The 25063-nt window shown below is 41.2% G+C and overlaps 1 protein-coding gene across 7 annotated transcripts in view; it reads left to right on the top strand.

The window, feature by feature from the left end:
• The window catches only part of ARHGAP6 (Rho GTPase activating protein 6), a 183361-nt gene that overhangs the window by 146551 nt on the left and 11747 nt on the right, over nt 1-25063 (top strand). For 4 of the 7 annotated variants that reach the window (XM_083734229.1, XM_083734233.1, XM_083734231.1 and 1 more), the window contains exons 3-9: nt 3935-4018; nt 12359-12615; nt 15112-15307; nt 17837-17892; nt 19122-19272; nt 20964-21112; nt 22125-22304. In XM_083734229.1, the coding sequence (XP_083590355.1) occupies nt 3935-4018; nt 12359-12615; nt 15112-15307; nt 17837-17892; nt 19122-19272; nt 20964-21112; nt 22125-22304 (1073 nt within the window). The remainder of the gene's footprint in view (nt 1-3934; nt 4019-12358; nt 12616-15111; nt 15308-17836; nt 17893-19121; nt 19273-20963; nt 21113-22124; nt 22305-25063) is intronic. The other 3 variants (XM_083734230.1, XM_083734232.1, XM_083734235.1) reach the window with 1 other exon arrangement.

Here is a 25063-nt window from a genome sequence, read left to right as displayed (position 1 = left end):
TTAATATTTGATCAGTTAAAAGCATGCACATTCTTGATCATATTCCATGGTATGTTTTGGTGCATTAAGCCTTGTCTAATCAGAGAAGGAAAAGTTCACCAATGGCTATTTGTCTATGTCACTGGGGACAGAACTACAGAACTTGGGATTCTCAACCCCCTGTTTGGCACAACCCTTTTCTACCTTACTGGTTTTGGAGAAAAACATGAGCTTCAATCCCAGTTGTGTCCATAGACTTGAAATCTCCCTGTGCTCAGGAAATGCACTTTCATTTATCAAATGCTGAGGGCAAACCAAAGGCACGGTTCCTCCTACCATGCCCTACTTTTGAACTTTCTGGGTTCACAATGGGTTGGGCTCATAATTTAAGGTTTGATGAACATCTGCCTGACATTGCATGGCAACTCTTGTATTCTTCACCATCTGAGGTGTGTCGTTAATAAAACATTGGATATATTAGGTACTTGAAGTTCAGTTTGTTTGTTTGTTTCCTATGGATAGCATTTGATCATCTAGCTCCCACTTGCAGTCTTAAGTTGTACAGCCCAGACCTAAAAACTGAAACAGTTAAATATTCTCATGATCTAAATTAGTGTAGCTTTATTACTGTTTTATACAATTGTATAAAATCGGAACAATAAGATTTACTGGATTAATTAATCCAGTACACTGTACAAAAAAAGCTGTAGGTCTACTACACTTTAGAAAGTTAGCTGACATGTTAAAACAGGCACCTAGTTTCAGTGACTGAATTGTGCTAGTACATGTGTTGAAAGTAAAATACCGTTTTATGGCAGACAATTTACAAAAACGCTTCAGGAAGTGATAGCCCACCATTGACTTGCACTGATGCAAGAAGAAACTTGTCAACTGAGCTGCACAAGTCTTACTTTACAATACCTTAAAGAACTGTGGAAACTTATTATTAGGGGACAATAGATGCTATAATAAACATGTTTACTTGAGAGCTAACGGTGACTTATTCCACAGGGATTAGGTTTGCTGCTTAAAGTTGTATGTGCTTAAACTACTTCTGACATACTATTTATTAATTTTGCGAACAGATACTTTATGCATTTGAATATGTATTCACTCTTTCTCTGTCTCTATCTCCTCCCACCCAGTCCATTTCACTTGTAGGACTGGAATAGTATGTTCATATTAACATTCACGCACACACACATACGTATGTTAAGAAGAATGTAAATTGAGCAGTTAATGTGCATAGTGATTAGTCATTATGCATATTCACCTTCCATGAAGAAGTAATTATGCACATTCCCTAGTTAATAGACATAATCTTCAACAGGCCTTGGGAAATATGCATTTTTCAATCAAATGTTGTATGTTCTCCAGCCATTATGTAGAATCTCCAAGAGGAATGTGTCTCTTGACCACATTTTGTACATTCTCTGGACAGTACACATATTTTCCAGTCAGTATATTCTATTTCTTGTTCAGAAGTTGTATTTTGTACTCCCTGGGCTGTTCCTGGCCCATTGCCTAATCTTAGGTGACCCACAACTTCCCTCCCACTGATCAGCCAAGCAGCGCGAAGAAAGGGGGCTCTGGAGAAAGATGTTTTTCTGCAGTCCAGTTCCTTTTTCACTACTCTCCGTTGTTCCCCAGTCAGCTGAGCAGCACAAGGCACACTACAGGGAGAGGAAAGTTTTAATCTTTCACACCGCTTCCCACAATTCTGATGGAAATTCCCCTACTCTCCCATGTTGCTGTTAAGCTTAGAAAAAAGCGTAATAGCATCATGGGGCCACTCCTCATGGGAATCACAGGAGAGGCGAGATTTAACCAGCTGTGGAAGGGTTTAACTGTATTCCTGCATTGCAGGCGCATGGACTTACCAGTAGATGGCCCTTCCAACTCTACAGTACAGTACTCTGTTTCTGTGGTTTCCCAGTAGGGGAAAGAGGGCTGGTGGGAGAGAAAGTGTGTGAAGTACCTTGGATCCTACCCACTGCCATTGCTGGCCCAGTCCACTGCTATCAAGTTAACCTGCCCCTGCTTTTCACCTTGGCAGGCATGAAAGGTTCCCAGATACGCTAATATTTGGGTAAAAAGACTGTATTACTGTTTCTGTTACAGCTTTTCATAATTAGATGTGAATGATAGAGCTGTAAAGTTCTGCCCACTTTTAGTTTCCTGCTTTGAAATGGAAGCTTGTTTGATGGTCTTCTCATAATGACCAGAAGATGAATTCACATCACATCACATCACAACACAACACAACACAACACAACACAACACAACACAACACAACACAACACAACATAACATAAAACATCAGAGATTTTGCATATGACCTGTTGTTATTTCTTGACGCTGCAATCGAATCCCTGATTTGGGAGCATCAGGGAGGGCTTAACGAAGCCGCAGTACCACCACTGCATCTGCAATCCTGTTGCTCATGCCAGCCAGGGCAAAAAACAGCAGGGTCAGGAAACATGGCTGAGCCAAACCTACTGTCATCACAGGCCAATTTGCACTCCAGGCTGGGTCAGTGATTTGACTGCGGCCGCTACCTCCCTTCTGGTGTGAGTAGCAATTAAACCATGATGTTTTACCAGCCAGGGTTTGGAAAATGCATATATGTTGTGTTAATGATCTGCCAACATCCAGCCCTCAAGGCTTGAAAAGGCTACAACAATGAGAGCAGGATCCTCTTGGAGTATCTTTCAGGGGCATGATTGGGCATGGCCCTCCCCAACCATGTAATCATCTTTGGTTTGGCCACTTGAGCTACGTGCAGGTAGGAGGGAGATCTGTAGTGCAGTGCACTGTCACACAGCATCATGCTGTATGGCAACACGTGATACTGCTTTGATCTGAGTATGAAAAGGAAGGTCATGCTCTTGAGGGTTGCAAAGCTCTCCCAAGGGTCATTCCACTTCAGTTCAATGCATATAAGGCCAAGGATCTCAAGAGGGACCGAAACACAGATTTCACGAAAGTTTGAAGTGCTATAAAATTAAAACCGTTTGAGATAGAGGGGAAAAAATTAAGGGGGTTTCTTTCAACCATAAGGGAAGGGTGTACACCAAGTTTCATCAAAATCCAAGACGGTGTGTGGCGAAACCCTTGCTTTTTGCTTTGATTTGATGTGGAATGACCCCCAAGAAAGTAGTGAGGGACTCTGTGGAAAACTTGAGGAGCTAGTGGAGTAGACACATTAGTTGTCCACCCCCCAACGTCAATGAAAATTCAGCTGTGCAAAAGATAAGAAAGTATTTTGGTGAAAGATGCCATTCTTACCATGAACTTTACCAACAAGTGCTTTAAATGTTTGGTCCCTGATAAATTGCTTTCCTGTGTTTGCCCTTTGAAACACCTTGTAAAGATTTCATTGCTGTGAGCATATAATAAGTATCACCTTTAGACGGATTAAAGATCCGGGCTAGATATATTTCAGCAGGCATTTTAACATAGTTTTCTATTTTTAGGATTAATTTCAATTTTTCTTATTTTTTAAAAAAACCATTTTATGTACAGCACTTAGAAATTCTGAGTATTAAGTAGCATATAAATATTTGAAATAAAAAAGACATTCACCTGATTGACCACATCTTCAGGTACATGGGTGTGTACACACACACACACACACACACAATCAGTTTCTCAAAAGGTGTAGCAAAATAGCACTCCAAACATGTATTTTCCTAGGCAAAGATTCATTCTTCTTTAAGAACTGTAATATTATATTAACTCTTCTAGAAGTAAGTATCCATGTCCTTTGGTATTATAACCAGGTGAAGGGTTTGTAGGCAAGACCTCATTTGGATGGTTGTTGTTTTTTAATAAAAGAAAATCTATATGCTCTTGTCGTGGGGGACTAGTTATTGTTCAATATCAGTTCTGCTGCATTCTTTTATCTTAGCACTTTTTTCTCTCCTTAAAATATAACAAATGTTTTTATTTGTAGATGGACAAAAGAGGAAGAAATCATTACGAAAGAAACTGGATTCCCTTGGAAAGGAAAAAAACAAAGATAAAGGTACAGTAAAACGTATGTATTGAATACTTGGTGCATTACAAAAATGCAGTCACGGTTAAAATAAAATTTTTGTAAAACGTATTTATTTACTTGTTTTTGGGTGGACAGTTTTTCTTTAAAGAAACCCTCACTTTAAAGAGATGCATTATATATAAAAGGTAAAGGTACCCCTGCCCGTACGGGCCAGTCTTGACAGACTCTGGGGTTGTGCGCCCATCTCACTTAAGAGGCCAGGGGCCAGCGCTGTCCGGAGACACTTCCGGGTCACGTGGCCAGTGTGACATCGCTGCTCTGGCGAGCCAGAGCCGCACACGGAAACGCCGTTTACCTTCCCGCTGGTAAGCGGTCCCTATTTATCTACTTGCACCCGGAGGTGCTTTCGAACTGCTAGGTTGGCAGGCGCTGGGACCGAGCAGCGGGAGCGCACCCCGCCGCAGGGATTCGAACCGCCGACCTTTCGATCGGCAAGTCCTAGGCGCTGAGGCTTTAACCCACAGCGCCACCTGCGTCCCAGCATTATATATATATATATATTAAAAAAAACAAAAAAAAAACTATGACATAAATATTCTGTTTGCAGAGAAACTTGAACTTCATTAACATGGCTGTTGCTCCTGTGCTTTTGATGTGATTCATGGGCAGAGCAGTCCAAACCCCCTTATGTGTCAGTTGAATGTTTTTAAGGTTTAATGTTTTATTATGTTTTTATATGTGTTGGAGGCTACCCAGAGTGGCTGGGAAAACCCAGTCAGATGGATGTGGTACAAATAAATTGTTGTTGTTGTTGTTGTTGTTGTTAGGGCAGGGGCTAGAATGACCAGAAGTATTGTTCTGCCCAGCCTCTGACTAGGTACCACCTGTGGAGTGATACCATTATCACTCCGGCATAAACTTGTACCTTCTCCCAGCCAAATAGGTGGCTGGAAGTGGTGGTGGTGGGAACCCTGCCAGCACACCAGCACAAAGCACCAAAACAAAGCATACTGAGGGTCAGGAGGGGTTCCAGTGAATCCCATTCTGCCATTTGGCCCGTGCTAGCCCTCCAGATCCCCTCTCAGTAGAGACCGGGGTTAGGATTGTCCCCCATAAAGCAAGTAAGCGACTACAGAATGACTTAAAGGCATTTAAGCCATAAGATTGTATCAAAACAGCAATGTTCCATTTGGAAATCTCACAGACAAAAGAAGTAAGATGAAGTCAACATTTCTGCACACACACACACACACACACACACACACACACCCCCCGCTGCTAAATCCTGTTTTCTGAAAGCCGGACAAGCCATTTCCAGCACTTGGAGAAAAATAATAAAAATCCAATTTCCATTTTATCTTCACCCGAGCATTCATCCTCTATGCTTAAAGCCAGTTGGCATTGTATTTTGAGAGTGGCGAATCTTACGTCGTACTTTCATTATAGTTAAGGAGAAGATTTCACAGCCTAACAATGAAACGAGTTATTAATGGGCTGCTGCAGTTCTGCTGGTTCCAGTATGAATCTAACTTAATTAAGTTTGCATTTGTTAGCCGTGAGACTCTCGGTACAGCTGCATTTTTAAAGGGAGTTGAGGGCAATATTAATTTTTTTTAAGTTGAAAAAATATATTTCTTCAGGTCTGGTCACAGATCAAATGGTGTGGTGAATCTTCAGCACCTGCTTCCATTTGTTCTGTGTTTGAATTCCCCATTTTTACTTACATTTCCCCCCGTTTTATGTCTTTGATACAAATATTTGTCCTGATTTATCTCTGCTGTGTAAGGTGATATATTTGCATGCATGGATCTGATCAGAATCACTCACACCACTTGAGTAGACAGCCTGTGAGAAGTCCCCCCTAAACAGCCTTCTAAATCTGGCCCAAGTGTAGTCCTTCTCCATTGTTTAGGGGAGAGGGTATCAAAAACAGCCTAAACTGTTATTAATTGTAGCACTCGGCATAAATTTTGAAAACTTGGGCAGCACACTGTTCTTACGATTAGCTAAAACTGGGTTTGGTAGGGGTAAACTTGCTTAGTGTGACTACTTCCCTATATGATATGCATTCTTAAAAGTATTACAGTGGTACCTCGGGTTAAGTACTTAATTCGTTCCAGAGATCCGTACTTAACCTGAAACTGTTCTTAACCTGAAGCACCACTTTAGCTAATGGGGCCTCTTGCTGCTGCTGCTGCGCCGCCGGAGCATGATTTCTCTTCTCATCCTGAAGCAAAGTTCTTAATCCGAGGTACTACTTCAGGGTTAGCAGAGTCTGTAACCTGAAGCGTATGTAACCCAAGGTACCACTGTACTAGTATTATAATACAGTCTTTATTCTGATTTCCTAAATTGCCTTAAACAGGAATCAAGGCGAGCTATACGAGCCCCATCCCTGGTGCAAGTTTGTGTGGCTCACAATTTAAAAGTGTTAGCGTGCTTTTAGGAAGATAAATTCACTGGGATAAAGTATTTATTTGTGTATTACCTTTCCACAAAGGAAGTTTGTGTTCAAGGGCAGATCATAATATACAAAGCAAACAACAGCAGCAATATATTAAAGCAAAAAAAAAAAAAAAGCATTTCAGTACTCCCTTCAGCAGTACATTTCAAAACACATCAGTGTTGCAATAAGTCCTTAGTAATGTAGAGCCGGGGAGAGGGGAGAGGTTTCAAAAAATGAAGCAAATCAAAACCTCTGAATGGATATTAGGTAAAGATAAAGGGACCCCTGACCATTAGGTCCAGTTGTGGCCGACTCTGGGGTTGTGGGCGCTCATCTCACTTTATTGGCCAAGGGAGCCGGTGTACAGCTTCCGGGTCATGTAGCTAGCATCACTAAGCCACTTCTGGCAAACCTGAGCAGCGCACGGAAACGGCGTTTACCTTCCCGCCGGAGTGGTACCTATTTATCTACTTGCACTTTGATGTGCTTTCGAACTGCTAGGTTGGCAGGAGCAGGGATTGAGCAACGGGAGCTCACCTCATCACGGGGATTCGAACCGCCAACCTTCTGATCGGCAAGCCCTAGGCTCTGTGGTTTAACCCACAGTGCCACCCGTGTCCCGCATGGATATTAAAGGCACCATAAACAATTAGCTCAGTGATAAGAGTTTTCCAAAATGCAACAAATGGGTTTGGTAGCCCACTTCACACCCTGGTTGACCTCCCTGACCCACCTGTGTCAGCCTCTCACACCATGCCCTGCCTCCCAACCAGGGACATTCTTTCCAGGGATAAATGGTATGGCACCCTTGCCGTGGATTTTATGGTGGTGTGTGTGTGTGTCCCTCTGCATTTCCTTCTAGCAACAACTCCTGGAACAGAGGAGTGGGATAAGGCAGGTGGAACTAACCAGGCTCTTGATGACACACAAAGACTGCTCTCGCCCACATGCATGCGCAGGGTATATTAATAAGCAGCTTCCTGATGTGGTGGATTCACTTGATGAGGCTTTGTACCATCGAGGTTATTTTTGTGGCTGCCACAGATTATTTTATTCGTTGTTTATATTTGTATCTTTTTGTCTGGCTTTCCAGATGGCTCCCAAGACAGTTAACAATTAAAAATAACAACACAATGAATGACACAGCAATAAAATGACTGAGACAAAATTAGAATGTCAACTAAAAACACCAAAACAGATAGCAAGGTAGCTTAAAGCTGCAACTAGATAATGTAGTCAGACAGAATCAGGTACCATTGAGGTGACTGTATTTATGTCCCTCTTTGCTTTTTTAAAAAAATAAATTTTATTTTTCATTTTTTTCAGAGATATTTTGACATAAAAACAATCCTATATTTCCCAACAAATATGTATTTTTTTCTTTCCCCCACTCCTTTTGCCATTTCTTATATTTTGTTTTAATTTGCAACACTGTGTCTCCTTCATTACTGCAATTAATAATTTATCCCTAGTGATCTTTTATCATTAACTGTTTGGTTTAAGTCAATCCTGCTAGTGATCTTATATGTGTACTATGACATTTCAAATAATCCACACATTTCCCCCAGTCTTTTATAAAGCTATGCCATTTCGGCACAATCTGTTAATTTAGTCTTCCTCCTTGGTTGGTACAGAATCTTCTTTCCATTTCTGAGCATAAATCATCCTGGAATGTCCCTCTTTCCAGTCCTGTCAACATACGCCAGCAGTCCGTGTCATACTGAAAGTCACCTTGAAATTGAGTGCATATCTGGACTTCACGCTCCCAGAGATTGGTCCTTTGCTAACCTTAAGGTTCACTGCTGGCCTTAACATTTTTCAGACCACTGTATTTTGCTTTGGTAAGCTGTCCCAAGCTGGTTACTGGGAGTGAGAATTCTTTCAGTGGAACTGCTAGTATGTACGTGAAACATGAAAAAAACAAAACAACTTGAAAAATGGTTTGCCTTCCAAGCCGATTATGCCTTCATTTTTCTTTGTGGGGTGTTCCTTTGTGCAGCACAATGAACCGCTCAGTATTGTTCCTCTCTGTGAGGATGTGAGTACAGTGCAGTGACTTGATTCATGGTCAACCCACGCCGTCCTAAGCGGCATTCGTAGCCAACCCCCGACCCCCCACCATTCCCCTTTATGCCTGACAGCGAGTTGAAAAAATGTTCTCTTCTGTGCTCGCACAATTGTGTTTTTTAACAAGCCTTTCAGAAGTTTATTTTATAAAATGAATGCCTTCCATTGCCAGGCAACCTATCCAAAACAAACATTCGGCTCAGTACGGCACAGCACGTGTAGGCGTCCTAGCACAGATGTGTCTTGAGTGTTCTCATTCACCGTGGCTTTCTCCTAATTCCGCCTGCCTGCAAGCGCTGCTTTGCAGCTGTCTCAATTTTTTTATACTAAGCCTCTGGTTTAGTTCTTGGGGACTAGTGAGGAGGCACTTACTGACATCAGGGAGGATGTCGGTTTTAGATTTAGATTATGTTTCATAACCCTACTTTGACGTGATTTTATGCGGAGAAGCTCATAAACGGTTGTCTTTTGTTAAGCAAGGGCTTCTTTACACACTAGTGTTGGGGTTAAACCACAGAGCCTAGGATTTGCTGATCAGAAGGTCGGCGGTTCAAATCCCCATGACGGGGTGAGCTCCCATTGCTCGGTCCCTGCTTCTGCCAACCTAGCAGTTTGAAAGCATGCCAGTGCAAGTAGATAAATAGATACCTCTCCGGCGGGAAGGTAAACGGCGTTTCTGTGTGCTGGTCTGGTTCGCCAGAAGCAGCTTAGTCATGCTGGCTACATGACCCAGAAACTGTACGCTGGCTCCCTCAGCCAATAAAGTGAGATGAGCGCTCAACCCCAGAGTCGGCCACGACTGAACCCTTTACATTTACCTATGTTTCATAACCCTACTTTGACATGATTTTATGCGGAGAAGCTCATAAACGGTTGTCTTTCGTTAAGCAAGGGCTTCTTTACACAACTAGTGTTGGGGTAATTCAGAGGTACAGTGGTACCTCGGGTTACATACGCTTCAGGTTACAGACGCTTCAGGTTACAGACTCCTCTAACCCAGAAATATTACCTCAGGTTAAGAACTTTGCTTCAGGATGAGAAGAGAAATCGGGCTCTGGCGGTGCAGCAGCAGCAGGAGGCCTCATTAGCTAAAGTGGTGCTTCAGGTTAAGAACAGTTTCAGGTTAAGAACAGACCTCTGGAACCAATTAAGTACTTAACCTGAGGTACCACTGTATTGTTGGTTGTTATACTGACAGAGAGGTCTCGGAGGTCTTTGAGCACACGCCTACTGTGCTGGTCATCGTGGGCTATACACATCACACTGTGCTTCTGTTGGGAACGTGAGACTTTGCAGACCAGAAATAATCACCTTCCTTCTGTTGACATCAGCTCCTGTGGTCCTCCAGCTCTTGCTGGACTCCAGCTCCCATCATTCCCAGCAAGCATGATAATTGGTCAAGGATGATGGAACTTGGGATCTAACAACATCTGGTGATAACAGTACATTCCTTGCTTACATAATCACTTGATTCCTCAGGCATCAAGAGCTTCTCGTTTTCCTAGAAGTTTTTGACTTCTGCTGCTTTGACACACTCTTGGACCATGTGAACAAATGAGAAACAAATTAGAAATTGAAGTGAGCATCCGTAGTTATATCATTTTAAATCATGTCTTCTTTTAAGTTGGCTCAGTTGATTACAGTGACTACTACTGCAGGAAAGGTTGTTGTATGTAAGGTAGATTTCTCTTTAATGGAGGCAAAACAAATTCCCTTCTGTCCCAACCACACAACTCTGTCTTATACTGTATCTTTGCAGAATGGGTATGATAGCCTTCTGTAATAATGCCCCACAACTGAACAAACAGTTGTGTGGATGTGCCTGCTTTTTCCTTCTGAACCACTTTGAGCAAGACATGAAAGCTTAAAATTGAAGACTTTTGAGGTTTTGGGTGGGGGCATGGCTATTCTAATAAAAAGCCCTCTCTTATCCCTTGTATATTCTTATTAGGAAATATATAGAGCAAAACAAATTTATTGCAGTTTGAAAAAGAAGCCTTCAGTGCCTTTGTGATGTGACCATCCCTCTTCTCACAGCTATTTACATCACTCCATCCCTTGGCAGTACATTTTCCTGCTATTTGATATATTGTTAGTGCTCTCTAATACTTCAAGACTGAACAGAAACTAACGGTGCTTCCATTCCTTTAAAAGCCAAGCAGTCTTTCCTTCCTTTTGTCGGTGAAATAGCTTCAGTGGCTAAATAAATGCTGTCATCTTTAAAGGTCATTTCAAACAAAATAAGGAAAGGGCTGCTGCAAGGCGTTAACGCCAACCTTGTTTTGATATTTTTGACATCAGTGCCTGCTGTTTAATTAAAAGGAGGAAGTGTTCTAAAACCTGATTAGTCTTTTTCATTTATTGTTTTGCATGGCTCAGTTCAAGAGGACAAACAACATTGCAACAGTTGTAGGAAAAAAATCAAAATTGAAGTTTAAAACCGAGCTAGCTACTGCAACTAAGTCTTCCTCACCTCTCCTTCACTACGTTTCTCTCTCTCTCTCTCTCTCTCTCTCTCTCTCTCTCTCTCTCACACACACACACACACACAGAGAGAGAGAGAGATTTTAATCTTTTCACCTTTGTAGCCAAGTAGAAGATTCAGTGTTTGCAGACTAAGGAAGAAACAATGTCATTGTTTTTTTTTGTTCCTAAAACATTTTATCCTTGAGATGGCTCTAAGCACCACCACACTCTCTGAAAAATGATACAGTAAAATATTATCCTTGAACTCTTATCAAGAGAAGATAATAAAATAGTGTATGTGTAGTATCGGAGCATTTGAATGCTTTAAAGTTAATCTGAAGCAGAGGGTTCTTGTTGCATTATAATTAGGTTTTTTCTTTGGATTTCAATGTGGATATCTCCCTTGATCATCATTTCAGCAACTGAGAACTTCCCAATTTGGCTATGTAGGTTCTGTGTATCATAGGAACTGCTGTTTTGCTGTACCTTGTGGAGTGCTGATCCTTGTCTTGTTCCGTTCCTCATTACTTCCAGGAAAAGATGCACTGCTGTGAATAAATATTTGATTTTTTTCATTTATTATAGCCAGAAAAATAGATATATTCTTTTTCCATGTTTACTTTCTACCCATTCTATGATAATATAAAGTGTTACTTTCTGTTTATGTTTGAATTGTTCAAACAATTTCAGTAATGACGTTCGTATGCAATTGCCTATCCAAAAGAGGGAATTCTCCTGGCGAATGTAAAATGGCATGTTCTTTATTTTTCAGAAATGTTTTTCAAGCATTGTTTGTTCTGTATTTTGCTGCTTTTACAATTTTATATAACTTCCTATTATGCTTAGTACTTTCGCAGTAGTCAAAAGAAATCTAAATCACGATATAAAACTATACATACACAAACTGAATTGAGCAGAACACGTGTCTGTGTGTATGTTGTGGGGAAAACAACAATTGTTCATATTTGGTAGACGATGGGGGGAAATAATTGGGTTCAAGTTTGCATAGCTGTTATTTTTTCCACACATAACACCTGAAGCTTAACATAAATCACCTACTCTTTAGAAGCCATCCTTCAACAAATCACATGGGCTTTGAGGTCATTAGAGAGAAACCCTTCTTAATACTTGAGTCTTCAAGCTCCCTATCCCCTTCCTAATCTCTCTTTCTACCTCTCTTCCACCCACCATTCTCTACCTATTCTGAGACTTTGTGGAGACTCACCGAGCAGATTTAAAATTATAACTCTCCGCTTCGTACAATAATATCTGTTGCTTGGGATTCGTGGAATCCATTTTAATGTGTTCAGAGACATTATAAAAAGTAAAAAGGGTCCTCTTGAGGTTGTTTGCCTTAGCACTTGAAATCTAAAAAGTAATTTGTAATTTTTGTTTTCCAGAATTTGTACCCCAGGCTTTTGGAATGCCTTTATCACAAGTGATCGCTAATGATCGGGCCTACAAATTGAAACAAGATACTCAGAGGGAAGAACAGAGGGATGTTTCAGAGTTTGTACCTTCCCTTTTACCATTTGGGAGTAAAAGACAGAACAAAGAACTCTCAAGCAGTAACTCATCTCTTAGCTCCACCTCGGAAACACCAAACGAATCTACTTCTCCTAACACACCAGAACCAGCTCCACGAGCAAGGAGGAGAGTAAGTTTTCTGTCAGTGGATTTGCATGAGCTGCAGGCTTTTATGGGACTTTCCCAGGCGCTGCCTTTCTTACAGAAGTTAAAATCTCAGAGCTGGTCTTCCATAGTTAAATTAAAGTCAGCCCTGATTCAGTTGATAGTAGTTGCAATTTTAATGGTCATCTCTCATTCCCAGCTGTTCGTGGGAGAGAATGAAATGGACACAAGTCTCTTGCCAACACCTCAGGGGACACAAGGATTCTTTGGAAACTTTCCTTTTCCCCAGTCAGATTCTGGTTGGTCTTTCTCAAATTATTAAAGCACTCAGTCACTTTAAAAAAGAAGAAGCTGTTTATAGTAGATGGGTTACATGCTTATGAGACTATTGTTCATCCAGTTACTCATTTCATCCCCAAAATATAATTAAAAAAAAACTTGTGTAATTAGACTCCTGGTTCTATTCTAACATTTTAAAAAATAGCATCGGAATAAGTTAAATTGCTTTTTCCTTGATAGGTTAAAAAAAAAACCCTATTGAGGTTCATAAAAATAACTGGAGTAAAACTTCTAAAACCCACAGTCATGCAACCTGTTATTAGGACTAACCAAAAAAGTCACGACGGAATGGGCAAGATTTCAAGTTATCTAAACTAGCTTGAAGCCACACATTTTATTTATGCATATTGTTTGACTATGGCTTCCTTTACTTATAGAATAACACTTGTGACATTACAGATAAAGAATCTTACGACTGGAGATTTTTATTTTATGCCAGTGTATATTCTCCAGTGTCAGTCAGGAGTCAGTCACACATCCATATGCTTTACACAAGATAATTAAGAGAAAGGTTTTTCCTCCCTCAACAGATACAGGATAGGCAGTTTGTGCTGCCCATTAGTGGTATTTTTTGGTGGGCTTTCTTTCTTTCAAAATGAAAAACCAATGTTTATAATTCTTTCCTCCCTGTATTTTCTACTAGGACATCATCCAATAAAATAAGTTTCACAAAGTTGGAACATATTACACTGATTCTGTACCAGCTCCAGTGGCTGCTAGAACATTTCCAGGCCCAATTTAAAGTCCTAATTAGCTAGAGACAAGACATTTGAAGGCCTACGCCCAGCCCTTAGATCTGGTGGCAGAGTCCTTGATCATGGACTCTCTCATAAGGTCTTTCACCTTTGTGAACACAAAAAATAGCCTTCTTTTTTTTAGTGGTGGCCCCGTCATTAATTGTGAAAATTCATCCCGGAGGAGATATATTTAGTTCTTTTTTATTGTTTTCAAATGAGTCTTAAAGTCCCACTTGATTAATTGTGGTGATAATGCAATGCTGATGTTGTTCTACCCCCTTAAGATGTAATTTTAACTGTCATTTTATTGCTGGTGTGGAGTGAAATGTTTGTATGTTGTGCTTTGTAGTTTTGCCTTTAAATGGTTTTATGATTTATGCTTTGCCCTGAAAGGCAGTATCTTCCATTATGTACACTTTTTCTATTGGACTGGTTGTGCCCATGAATAGCAGATGCCTCTTTTGGCCTGCTCAAGGAATAAAGCAATTTCCCCTTCTGAAAATGGCTATTGTGTTTTATTATAGTAGAAGTATAGTCTTCTGTTCTGTAAGGTGCTAGCAGGGAATGCTGGGCATTGCCTGGAACTTGGAATAACAACCCCCCCCTCTTAAAATGTGATTTTTAAATGGATAGTGTAATTTGTGAATTTTGGGACTGTGTACCCACATACAGCAGAATGCATGGCTCATTGCATCCAATGGTATTCTAACATGATCAAAACCACTTCCTCCACCTCAGTAAACCTTGTTTGTAATCAACACACCAAATTGGGCAAAGCCACACAAAAGTCATATTTCAGTCTGCCATCCTGATTCAAAATGGTACCCAATGTCCAAACATAGACGAAGACCACCACCAGGAACCTTCAGGAACCTTCATGACAAGTTGGGTTACAATATCTCAAGAGGCATCCAAATGGGCGCAGTTGTGAGCTGTCCCACCAAATTGGGTGAGAAGATCCAAACAGAATGGTTTGGGCCCAGGACAAATTTGGGCAAAGTTACATCAAACTGGGCAATTATGTCTTTAGAGGCATCCACACTGGTGCAGGTTGGACCTATCGCACCAAAAATCAGGTGCAGTCACATTTCAGTCCACCATCTTAATTCAGAATGGTCCCTAGTGTCCAAACGCAAATGAAGATCACTGCCTCCCCCTCAGGAATCCTTGTGTAGAGTTGGGTGATGATATCTTCAGAGGTATCCTGATCAGTGTAGTTTGGCCCCATCATGCCAAGAATAGGGCAAAGTCATAACAAAGTCACGTTTCAGACCACCATCTTGATTCAGAATTGACTTTCCTATTTTCTGTTTATGTAAGAATCTGTCCTGTGTGTTTTTGGAGGTATTTTTATTCATGGCTATATCTGCTGTGAAGGAAGACTACGAATGGAATTCTCTCCCACCAACACCCATGTTGATTGTATGTCTTTGTGTATGTTGCAGGGTGCAATGTCTGTGGACTCCATTACGGATCTTGATGACAGTCAATCTCGACTGCTAGAAGCCCTACAGCTGTCATTGCCTGCTGAAGCCCAGAGCAAAAAAGAAAAGTCCAGGGACAAAAAACTAAGCCTCAATCCTATTTACAGGCAAGTTCCTCGAGTTGTGGACAGCTGCTGCCAACATTTAGAAAAACACGGTAAGTATGATTCAACCTGGCAATGAAAGGCAGGTGACAGGCCGTCTTGTACTAGCCATTGGCCTTGACGACTTTTAAAATAAAACTTCAGTATAAAGTTTCAGATATATAAACAATGAAATAAAGATAAATAATAAGATAACAGTTAAAAGACAGTATAGTTCTATTAAAACCTTTTACCCAATACAATAAAAAACCCCGACACAACCTCTTTCCATTTAAAGTTTCTTTGCAGCTAAAGGGAACAGTGATGTCACAAACAGATAAATAACTCCTGACAAAAAGTAGATAATTACTTGATCAGAACTTCTTGTTAAACTTGAAAAATCTTATTTCCTTTGGACCCTCATAAAGGGGACATTTCAATACATAATGGATTACAGTGGTATCTTCGTTCTCAAACTTAATCCATTCCGGAAGTCCGTTCCAAAACCAAAGCGTTCCAAAACCAAGGTGCGCTTTCCCATAGAAAGTAATGCAAAATGGATCAATCCATTCCAGACTTTTAAAAACAACCCCTAAAACAGAAATTTAACATGAATTTTACTATCTAACAAGACCACTGATCCATAAAATGAAAGCAATAAACAATGTACTGCAGTCACACAATCAGTAGCTGAACTGGGTTCCACACAGTCACAAAAACAAAAGAAAAAAGAGCCACAAAAATGCAAAATAAATAGCAAAAACAGACAGACCTCAGCGTAACACTCAAAATGGAAGCGTAACACTCAAAATGGAAGCGTAACACTCAAAATGGAGCATGTTCCGTTTCCGAAAAAAGTTCGCAAACCGGAACACTTACTTCCAGGTTTGCAGTGTTTGGGTTCCAAGTTGTTTGAGTACCAGGCATTTGAGAACCAAGGTAACACTACATTCTCCACAAGCAAATTACAGCTGCAAATCTGTTGGGAGACATGTATCCATCCAACACAGCAGAAGGCAAAATTTGTACATGTATTTATGCCTACTCCAACCTTATGTCTACTTCAGCTTTGCCTTCATGTAGCCTATTCCGTCATTCTTTTTCTTCTTTTTTTAATCTAAAAGATCCCAAAGTGCTGCAGGCAGATTATACATCTGTGACAGACTTGGATATTGCCACTTTGGTTTCCCGTACTACTTGAGAAAAAGCAAGTGTGTTTTGCGTGTCAAGGTCCCCAGGGCCACCCCAATAACTCACACATCACACAGAATTTTTTGTTTAAGATTTTTGGCATAATTCTGGCCACAACTTTATTGAAATACAAATTTGTGAGTGGTTGCTTAGGCATTGGTTGCGACTATCTGCCCCCACCATGGGGGACAGACTGACATTCCGCACAATGCGAAAGTCAGAATAGGGGAATACACTTGGGGGTTACGCGGAGCAGGGAACCTGCCCTCACCCCAAATGCAACCAGGAGCTCATTGCTATGGCCCGAGCCCCCTTGACAGAGTGGACAAGCAATAGTTAGCCCCCAATTCCTTTAACGGAATCCCTTGCAGCAGCAGCATTAGAGGGGCAGGCACTCAACCACTTCCCCTCAACCAACCAAACCATAAACCAATGCCTAACCGCAACCTTACAAGTTGTGACGATTTGCTACGCAGTAGGCAAAAACCAAATGGCCCCAGCCAATCAGCCAGATGGACAAAATTCTTACCAGGCCCCTGCCCCAAGAGCAGACGACCCCATGACAGGCATAGCAAGGTCAAAGCGAACAACCCTAATTCTAGGGAGGGGGGGACGGGCAATCCGATGCACGGTCGAAAAGAGGAAGCCCTAGCCTCGTGCAAGGAGTTTTAGCATTTCTGGCTGTCAATCAACAAATGGCAACATTAACTTCTTCCCAACAACAAAGGAAGCCCCAATCGCATCAGTGGCCAACGAACAATTAGCCGGCCCCCAACTTTGGAGTGTCCTGGCGGCCCCCACCGCAACACGTGCTCTCCGTGAAGGAGAACACGCTTTACCTAGTATATAACTCTGTCATGGCGTAAACAATGAAATGAAGATAAATAATATGTGCAAGTGTGGTATATCAGAAAACTAGTATTTCACATTTTTTTAATGGTTGTGCACACAGGTTTATGAAACTCAGGCAGTGCAGGGAAGCACTACTAAGCAATACTAAGTTCATCCATAGGTAACTTTTTTCTCTGTGCACTTAACTTTTATGCCTACATTAGTGAGCTGAGGCTGAAGTATTTTTATATAATTGAGACATGCGTGTTGTGGTTAAGATTGGTCTTAGGCTTCCCTCTAGTGTCACCCTTAAATAGTTACCACCACGTTGTTGAGAAGCAATCATTGATGCATAACAGCAAGCTTCACTGAGGAAAGTACTCACCAATTCTACCTTTTTCTGAATTATAGACAAGTTTGGGTTTTATGTTTGGCGTGGATGGGGAGGGGGAGTGATAGCCCCTGAGTGTTGTTACAGTTATTCATAGGATGTTTGCTGCAGAAAATGTAAAAATGCTATGATAATGCATGTTCTACCAAAGCTTTAAATCATGAAAGAAGTGATTTGTTGTATTTTTCAGGCCTTCAGACAGTGGGCATATTCCGAGTTGGTAGCTCAAAAAAGAGAGTAAGACAGGTGAGACTATAGTACACCTTCCTTTTTTGCCCTTACTTTAACACATACTGAGAATCTGATTTTTAAAAAGTCTAAGTGAACAATAATGCCTTTATAACTTTTCAAGCAAAGCAGTTTACAAGCCACAAAGCAAACATACTGGGGGGGGGGGGAATTATGACCACAAAAATCTCAGAACAATATTTTGAAACATTGCTAAAAGCCATGAAGACTGATACTAATACTGCATAATATAAAATTAAGAGAGTTGGGCAAAACTTGTGGAGAGTTGGGCAAAACTTGTGGAGTTCACAAAACTTGTGGAGTTGGGCAAAACTTGTGGAGTTCATCCATAAATGAAGGGGGAATGTGTGTGCGTCCTATGGGGCGATTGCAGGCTTTCACTGAAGCCTGGAGAGCGAGAGGCGTCGGTGCGCACCGACCCCTCTCGCTCTCCAGGCTTCAGGAAGCTATCCGCAAGCCTTGCGCACCCGGTGGGAGTTCCCCCGGGCGCGCAAGGCTTGCGGGCGGTAGGCTGCAGCGCGGAGCATGGGGCGCCCTCCGGAGGATGCCCCGTGCTTCATGCAGGTGTCCGCAAGCCTTGCGCGCCCGGTGGGAGTTGCTGCCGGGCTCGCAAGGCTTGCGGATAGCAGCATATTCTGGGGGCTGGGGTCGGGGGAAGCTCGGGGGGAATAATTTTTTTTTTATTCATTCCCCCCCCCCCAAAAAATGAGGTGCGTCCTATGGGCCAGTGTGCCCTATAGGGCGAAAAATACGGTAGGTCTTCAAGATCCATTTAAAACCCACAAGGGATAAGATTTGCTTTATAAGGACCATTGTAACCAATGACATGGTCTAGGGTATTGTTCATAAAGGATTTCACTTTTGTACTGTCTAATTAAACTTTCTTTTGTAAAATTTAAAATTTAAATTTAAACTTAACAGGTTTTCTGCAAAATTGAATGTTGGTCCCATACAATGAAATAACAGTGTACGTTGAAATCATTAACAAAAAGTGTCCATTTGACTCCTCATAATACTGAAATCACTCCATTTCACCTTAAAACAATACAGACTTTGGTCCATTTCCTCAGATTATACTGTTTTCTTAGCAGATGTGGAACATGGCACATTTTCCAACTGGCAGCTAAAGTATTAACCTAATGCATCATCTCCCCTTATTTATGATTTGTAGATTAATAATGTAGATGTCTACATGTGACCTTTTCCCTTTGTGTTGATTTTTCCAGTTACGCGAAGAGTTTGACCGTGGTGTGGATGTAATGTTGGATGAAGAACACAGCATCCATGATGTGGCTGCTTTGTTAAAGGAATTTCTTCGTGACATGCCTGATCCACTCCTGACTAGGGAGCTTTACACTCCTTTCATCAATACTCTCCGTAAGCAGAGCAACCTCCTCTTTTACAGATTCCTTAAAAACCTACACCACACAAACTCTGCGTAAGGTGTAGAGGTGCAGTTGAAGTGATTTGTTCCTAAATTAACATGTTTAAAATGTGCGTAGGGTCCTAAACACTTCTTTGTTAAATTTTTGAAATGCGGGAAACTTAAAACAGCTGCCAAGTACCTAGTGTGGTTTAATGGGTGGAATTCTGAGCATGGGCTAAGGATGAAGTTCCTAGATAAAGTAATCAGTTCTTGGTGTGTAAAATGAGAGTTGGGAGGACACAAAAGTTAAAGTATTTTGATTTCTGCGCGTGAAATAGATGATGGCTATATTCTTAAGTTGGCAAAAGAAAAGTTGGCTGTGCCATTATTTCCTGTTACACTTATTGCCTGTTCCTGATGAACCTTTATGGCTAATCCTAAGCAGCTTTCCTCAACCTGGTGCCGTCCAGATGTTTTGGACAGCATCTCCAACGTGGCCAGTTGCCAATGTTCATCATGTGTGCATGCAAATTGACTGCAGTTTGTAAAGCTATTATGCTTTCCCAAGCTTTAAATAGTGGTGCCAAACGCTTGGGGTTATAGCCAACATTGTGCAAGTGAAACATAAGTACAGACTACAGGTCTCTCATTTCTTTCCTTCCTGCAGCCCTGCAGAGCACAATTTTCTTCACCAATTTTTCAGTAATGCCTCCTATCCACTGCAGCCATTTACAACACAACCCTTACTCCCTGAATGACCCCTGACCTGTAGAGAAGCTTTTGGGGAGTGCAAGTGTTGGAGGGCAGAATGGAGGAAGGGAAAGATTTGCTGTGTGAGCTTGCCCCCCACTTATGGAATATTGGATCCATTGTCTACCTGGAACTAATGTGAGAGACAATGTATGATTTTGTCCACTTGTACACAGTGCTGACATACTGTATTCAGCCCCACTCACTGATTGAGAATAAGAGTAAAAATGTGATCTATAGTTGAATTTTCTCTAGAAACTTCCTCAAATGTTGATTTCATGTTAACCTGAGATGAACTCCGTTAGAATATACCTGTTGCTTCATCTAGTTGACGTGAATCCTGTTTTTTCCAGACTAGAGTTGTGCACAAATGCCTCTTGAAATTTTTCTTCCTATTCTCAGGGACGGGATTCAAAATTATCAGTGACAATGGTGAAGCTTATTTTCTTTTCTCAACAAGTGACAACAGTAGCAACTATGATGGCAGCCTGGCTACCATTTTGCATTCCCCACAATGGCTCAAACCTAGCATTATCCCAGGTCATGGGAGAAGAGAGGAATTGGTGGCCAATGATGAAGAATAGTCAGAGAAAATTCTGTGAAGTGACCTTTTCTTCTAGCGAAATGAGAGAAAATTCTCAGAAACTGTCTGAGAAAAAGGGAGATGTTTTGGCTCAGCTCTAGATTATGTTCTTGAACAGGCAACACCAGTTTTGCCTGTGTTCAAAAAATATGCGACAATGCACATATGGGCTGTTCCACACCTGGAAGAGGGTGTGACGGGGGTGGAGTGGGGTGGAACAGAAGCAACTTGGGGGTAGCCTGTATTTAATTGCAGTTGATATAAATTATATAGGAATATCATGTCAGTTGAGAGATATATAACATGCCTGTCCTTGTGTACATAACTGTGAGCACATTCCTTAGAGTACTTTCCCCCCATCTCTTTTAGTATTAGAGCCCCATGAACAACTAAGCACCCTGCAACTTCTTATTTATCTTCTACCTCCCTGCAACTGTGACACCTTACATCGACTCCTCCAGTTCCTTGCGACTGTAGCTAGCCATGCAGAAGACAGGATAGACCAAGACAGCCAGGATGTAAGTTCAGATCATTCATTTTTTCTATGGCTATTTCCGGAGGATGCTCTGAAGAACAGAGAACTGAATTCACCCCCCTCATTTTCTTCATTTCCCAGTACAGCATCTTAGTGTTTATTAATATTTTTTTATTGTTAACAACAAAATAAGTGATTTTTCAAAAGTGGCTTTGATATTTGCCACAATCCGAACAAAAAAGGGGGAAAGAAATGCTTTAAAATGAAAATTCCAACCCGAATGTTTTGATTAAATTTCATATATAAATAAATTCTAGTTGGAAACAAAGCATTTGCTGTGTTTAACTCCTCTCTCCTTCCCTAAACCATACTAATCTCAGTAAATTTTATTGCAGTTATTATAAGTTAGCAATTCCTATTTCATCTTTTCAATAGTTTTGTAAACTTTAATTTTAAATAATGGATAAAGTATACTGTACACAATGTCCTTTGGATTATTTGTGCTCTGGTTATAGATTTCTTTTGGAAGTTGAATATTAGGATATGTTTTGTGCTTTCCAAATATTACTTTCCCTTTCCTCATGCATTGCAGCATAAATATGGGAGGGATGCCCTCACAGAGGAGTTTTCCACTTCAACAGTGCAAGTTTCCAGTAACCACTGGTGCTTGAGTGGAAACTTACCACTTCATGTGGCATTTGTATAGAAGAGCCTGGCCACTGAAAAGCAGCTTATCAGAAAACTGTCTTCAGCACCGGTATTATAAATATAAGAGGTCATTCCTTGATGTTCTTTCCAGAAACAGTTGTGTTCCTGATCTTCAGGCATCCTTGTATAAAGCACACATAGTTGATAAACTAAAATAATAATAATTGATAAATAAAGATGCAGACATATTGAGAACAAATTTGGATCTTTTTTTATGGCAGATGGTTCAAGAGTATAAGACAATGCGGGGTTCTAAACTGGTTAGGCAAATAAATTCAGCCTGCACTAAATTCCAGGCAGCCATTCACAGAATCAGGTAACTCAACTTTATTTCTGTTTTGTTCCAGATTCCTGGCAACAAAATGACATCACTTAATCTAGCCACTATATTTGGACCTAACCTGTTGCACAAACAGAAGACAACAGACAAAGAATTTACCGTTCAAAGTACAGCGCGAGCTGAGGAGAGTACTGCAATCATTGCTGTTGTACAAAAGATGATAGAAAACTATGAAATGCTTTTCATGGTAGGCAAAGTCTTCTTTATTTTGCATTATTTCAGGTTATGAATACAGTGCTACCTCGGGTTAAGAACTTAATTTGTTCTGGAGGTCCATTCTTAACCTGAAACTTTTCTTAACCTGAGGTACCACTTTAGTGAATGGGGCCTCCCGCTGCCGCCACGCCACCGCCGCACAATTTCTGTTCTCATCCTGAAGCAAAGTTCTTACCCCGAGGTACTATTTCTGGGTTAGCAGAGTCTGTAACTTGAAGCATCTGTAACCTGAAGCATCTGTAACCCGAGGTACCACTGTACACTTCAAACTTTTCTCCTGTGCTTTCATTTCAAAACATGAAGCACTCTCTATTTATATATTACCGTATTTTCCCCTCTATAACACACAGATTTTTTCTCCTAAAAAGGGAGGGGAAATGTCTGTGCATGTTATAGAGCGAATGTGTGGTCCCTGGAGCCGAAAAATTAGGCAAAAATCAAATCGCACTTCACGGAGAAGGAAAACCTGAAATGTGGAAGTGGCTGCTTTCCTGCATTCTGCCTCAGGGTCTTACTGCCCACCCTCTGTTTCGTTGCTGTGTTTGCTGAAACGGAACAAAGAGCAGGGAAAGCCCCACCCCTCCAGGCAAGCAGAGGGGAAAGCAGCGTGTGGTCTCTGTGCTCCGGTGCTGCTGGGGGAGAGGGAGAGAGAGAGGGGGAAGGAGAGAGGGGGGAGGGAGAGAGAGAGAGGGAGGGAGGGAGGGAGAGAGAGAGAGACAGAGAGAGAGAGAGAGAGAGAGAGATGGCTGGCTTGGGTGGGGGAAAACTTTTGCCTTTCTTTCCTCCCTCCCGTTAAATCCCTCTCCTGCATTCTTAGCCAGCTGCTTCTCTGCACACCCCTCTCATGTCCCTTCTTTGTTTTTCCGTCACTCCCCACTTAAAATGTGGTTACAAAGCATAGATCCACATGGATCCTCAGGATCTTTGCATTGGGTCACCCCAAATTCACCATCAGATCACATAGCATGTCCATGGCTACAGCCTGCACCAAAAAAATCACACACCCACTGTTGCCTGGGGCTGCAGTGGTGGAAAAATGTGGTTACAAAGCATGGATCTACAGGGATTCTCAGGATCTTTGCATTGGGTCACCCCAAATTCACCATCAGATCACATAGCATGTCCATGGCTACAGCCTGCACCAAAAAAATCACACACCCACTGTTGCCTGGGGCTGCAATGGTGCAAAAACGTGGTTACAAAGCATGGATCTACAGGAATTCTCAGGATTTTTGCATTGAGTCACCCCAAATTCACCATCAGATCACATGTCTGTGGCCACAGCATGGAGCACATAAATGATACATCCACTGTTTCATTCAGAATGTTTTTTCCCTTGTTTTCCTCCTCTAAAAACGAAGTGCGTGTTATGGTCAGGTGCGTGTTATAGAGCGAAAAATACGGTATATATCAGCTGTGGCATTGTCTTTTTAATGTACGGCAAAACACTGCTGAAAAAGACTATTGTCAATATGTGGTGAAAATCTCATGAGATAAAAAACAAAACACCAGTTTGGCATCATGAACTTGCGATAGCATCATATATTTTCAGTTGTTGACAAATAAAGTCCCTTATATATTAGCATACAGTGTTTTTATCCTGTGGAGTACAATTCTTTGAGAAATAGCTCCATAAGAATTGCAGATGTTTCTCACTTCACAAGGAAAAAAAGAATGAACATGGATCCATATTCCTTTACACGCATTGAAGGTGAAAAGTGTGGATTATGAGGTTGACAATTATAGCAGAAATTGCAGCAGAATTATAGCAGAAATAATAGCAGACAATTATAAGCAGAAATAGGAACTACAAAATTATTGCTCACTTGCATATGAGGTAGAAAGTGCAACAGCAACTCATAATTGCTAAATGAAATTCAAAACAACACTTAGTGTTTCCTCATACTGTCAAGTTTTCTGTTCAGTAAATATAAAATAAGCATCTTTCATCAAACCCATCTTTCATAAAGGTTTCACTTTTGCTCCAGGGATATTCCCACAGCTATTCATGCACACTTCCCAGTATTTTTTTACTTGGCAATAAACGTCTACAAGATAGCACATTCTTTTGCACATGTGGGTACTATGGTTGCATAACATTATTACTTAGCTTGAAGTAATACAATAACTATATATGACACCTGCTAAGTAGAAGAGGGGGTGATGCTGATTATTCGTAGCCCAAATGGACTAGAACAGGCATAGGCAAACTCGGCCCTCCAGATGTTTTGGGACTACAACTCCCATGATCCCTAGCTAACAGGACCAGTGGTCAGGGATGATAGGAATTGTAGTCCCAAAACATTTGGAGGGCCGAGTTTGCCTTGCCTGGACTAGAAGGATCAGTGCATGTGGCACAATCCCCAAAAGCCAAAAACCCAAGGCTTCCTGTTTCCTACTGTGGCCCCAAAATGCCCATGGGAAGTCCACAAACATGATATGAATTCAGTTGCCTTCGCCCACTGTTCCTACCCAGTGACTGGTGTTTACATGCGTAATGCCTTCAATCCTGGAGGTAATGCATAGCCATCGGTAGTGTTATCCTCTATGAATTTGTCTAATCCTTCTTTAAATCCATCTGTGTGATCACTGCCACATCTTGTTGAACCAAATTCCATACTTTAACTATGTGCTATTGAAGAAGTACTCCCTAAAGAAAGCAAATTCAGGCACCAGTTCTGTTTAACACAGAGCAGAGGATGTTACAAACCAGAGGCCAAGGCTGCTGCT

This window comes from Podarcis gaigeae (assembly GCF_964106915.1).
Source record: "Podarcis gaigeae genome assembly, chromosome: 4".
Taxonomy (NCBI): Eukaryota; Metazoa; Chordata; class Lepidosauria; order Squamata; family Lacertidae; genus Podarcis; species Podarcis gaigeae.
The sequence above is the reverse complement of the archived record's forward strand: the minus strand, read 5'-3'. Positions and strand labels throughout refer to the sequence as shown.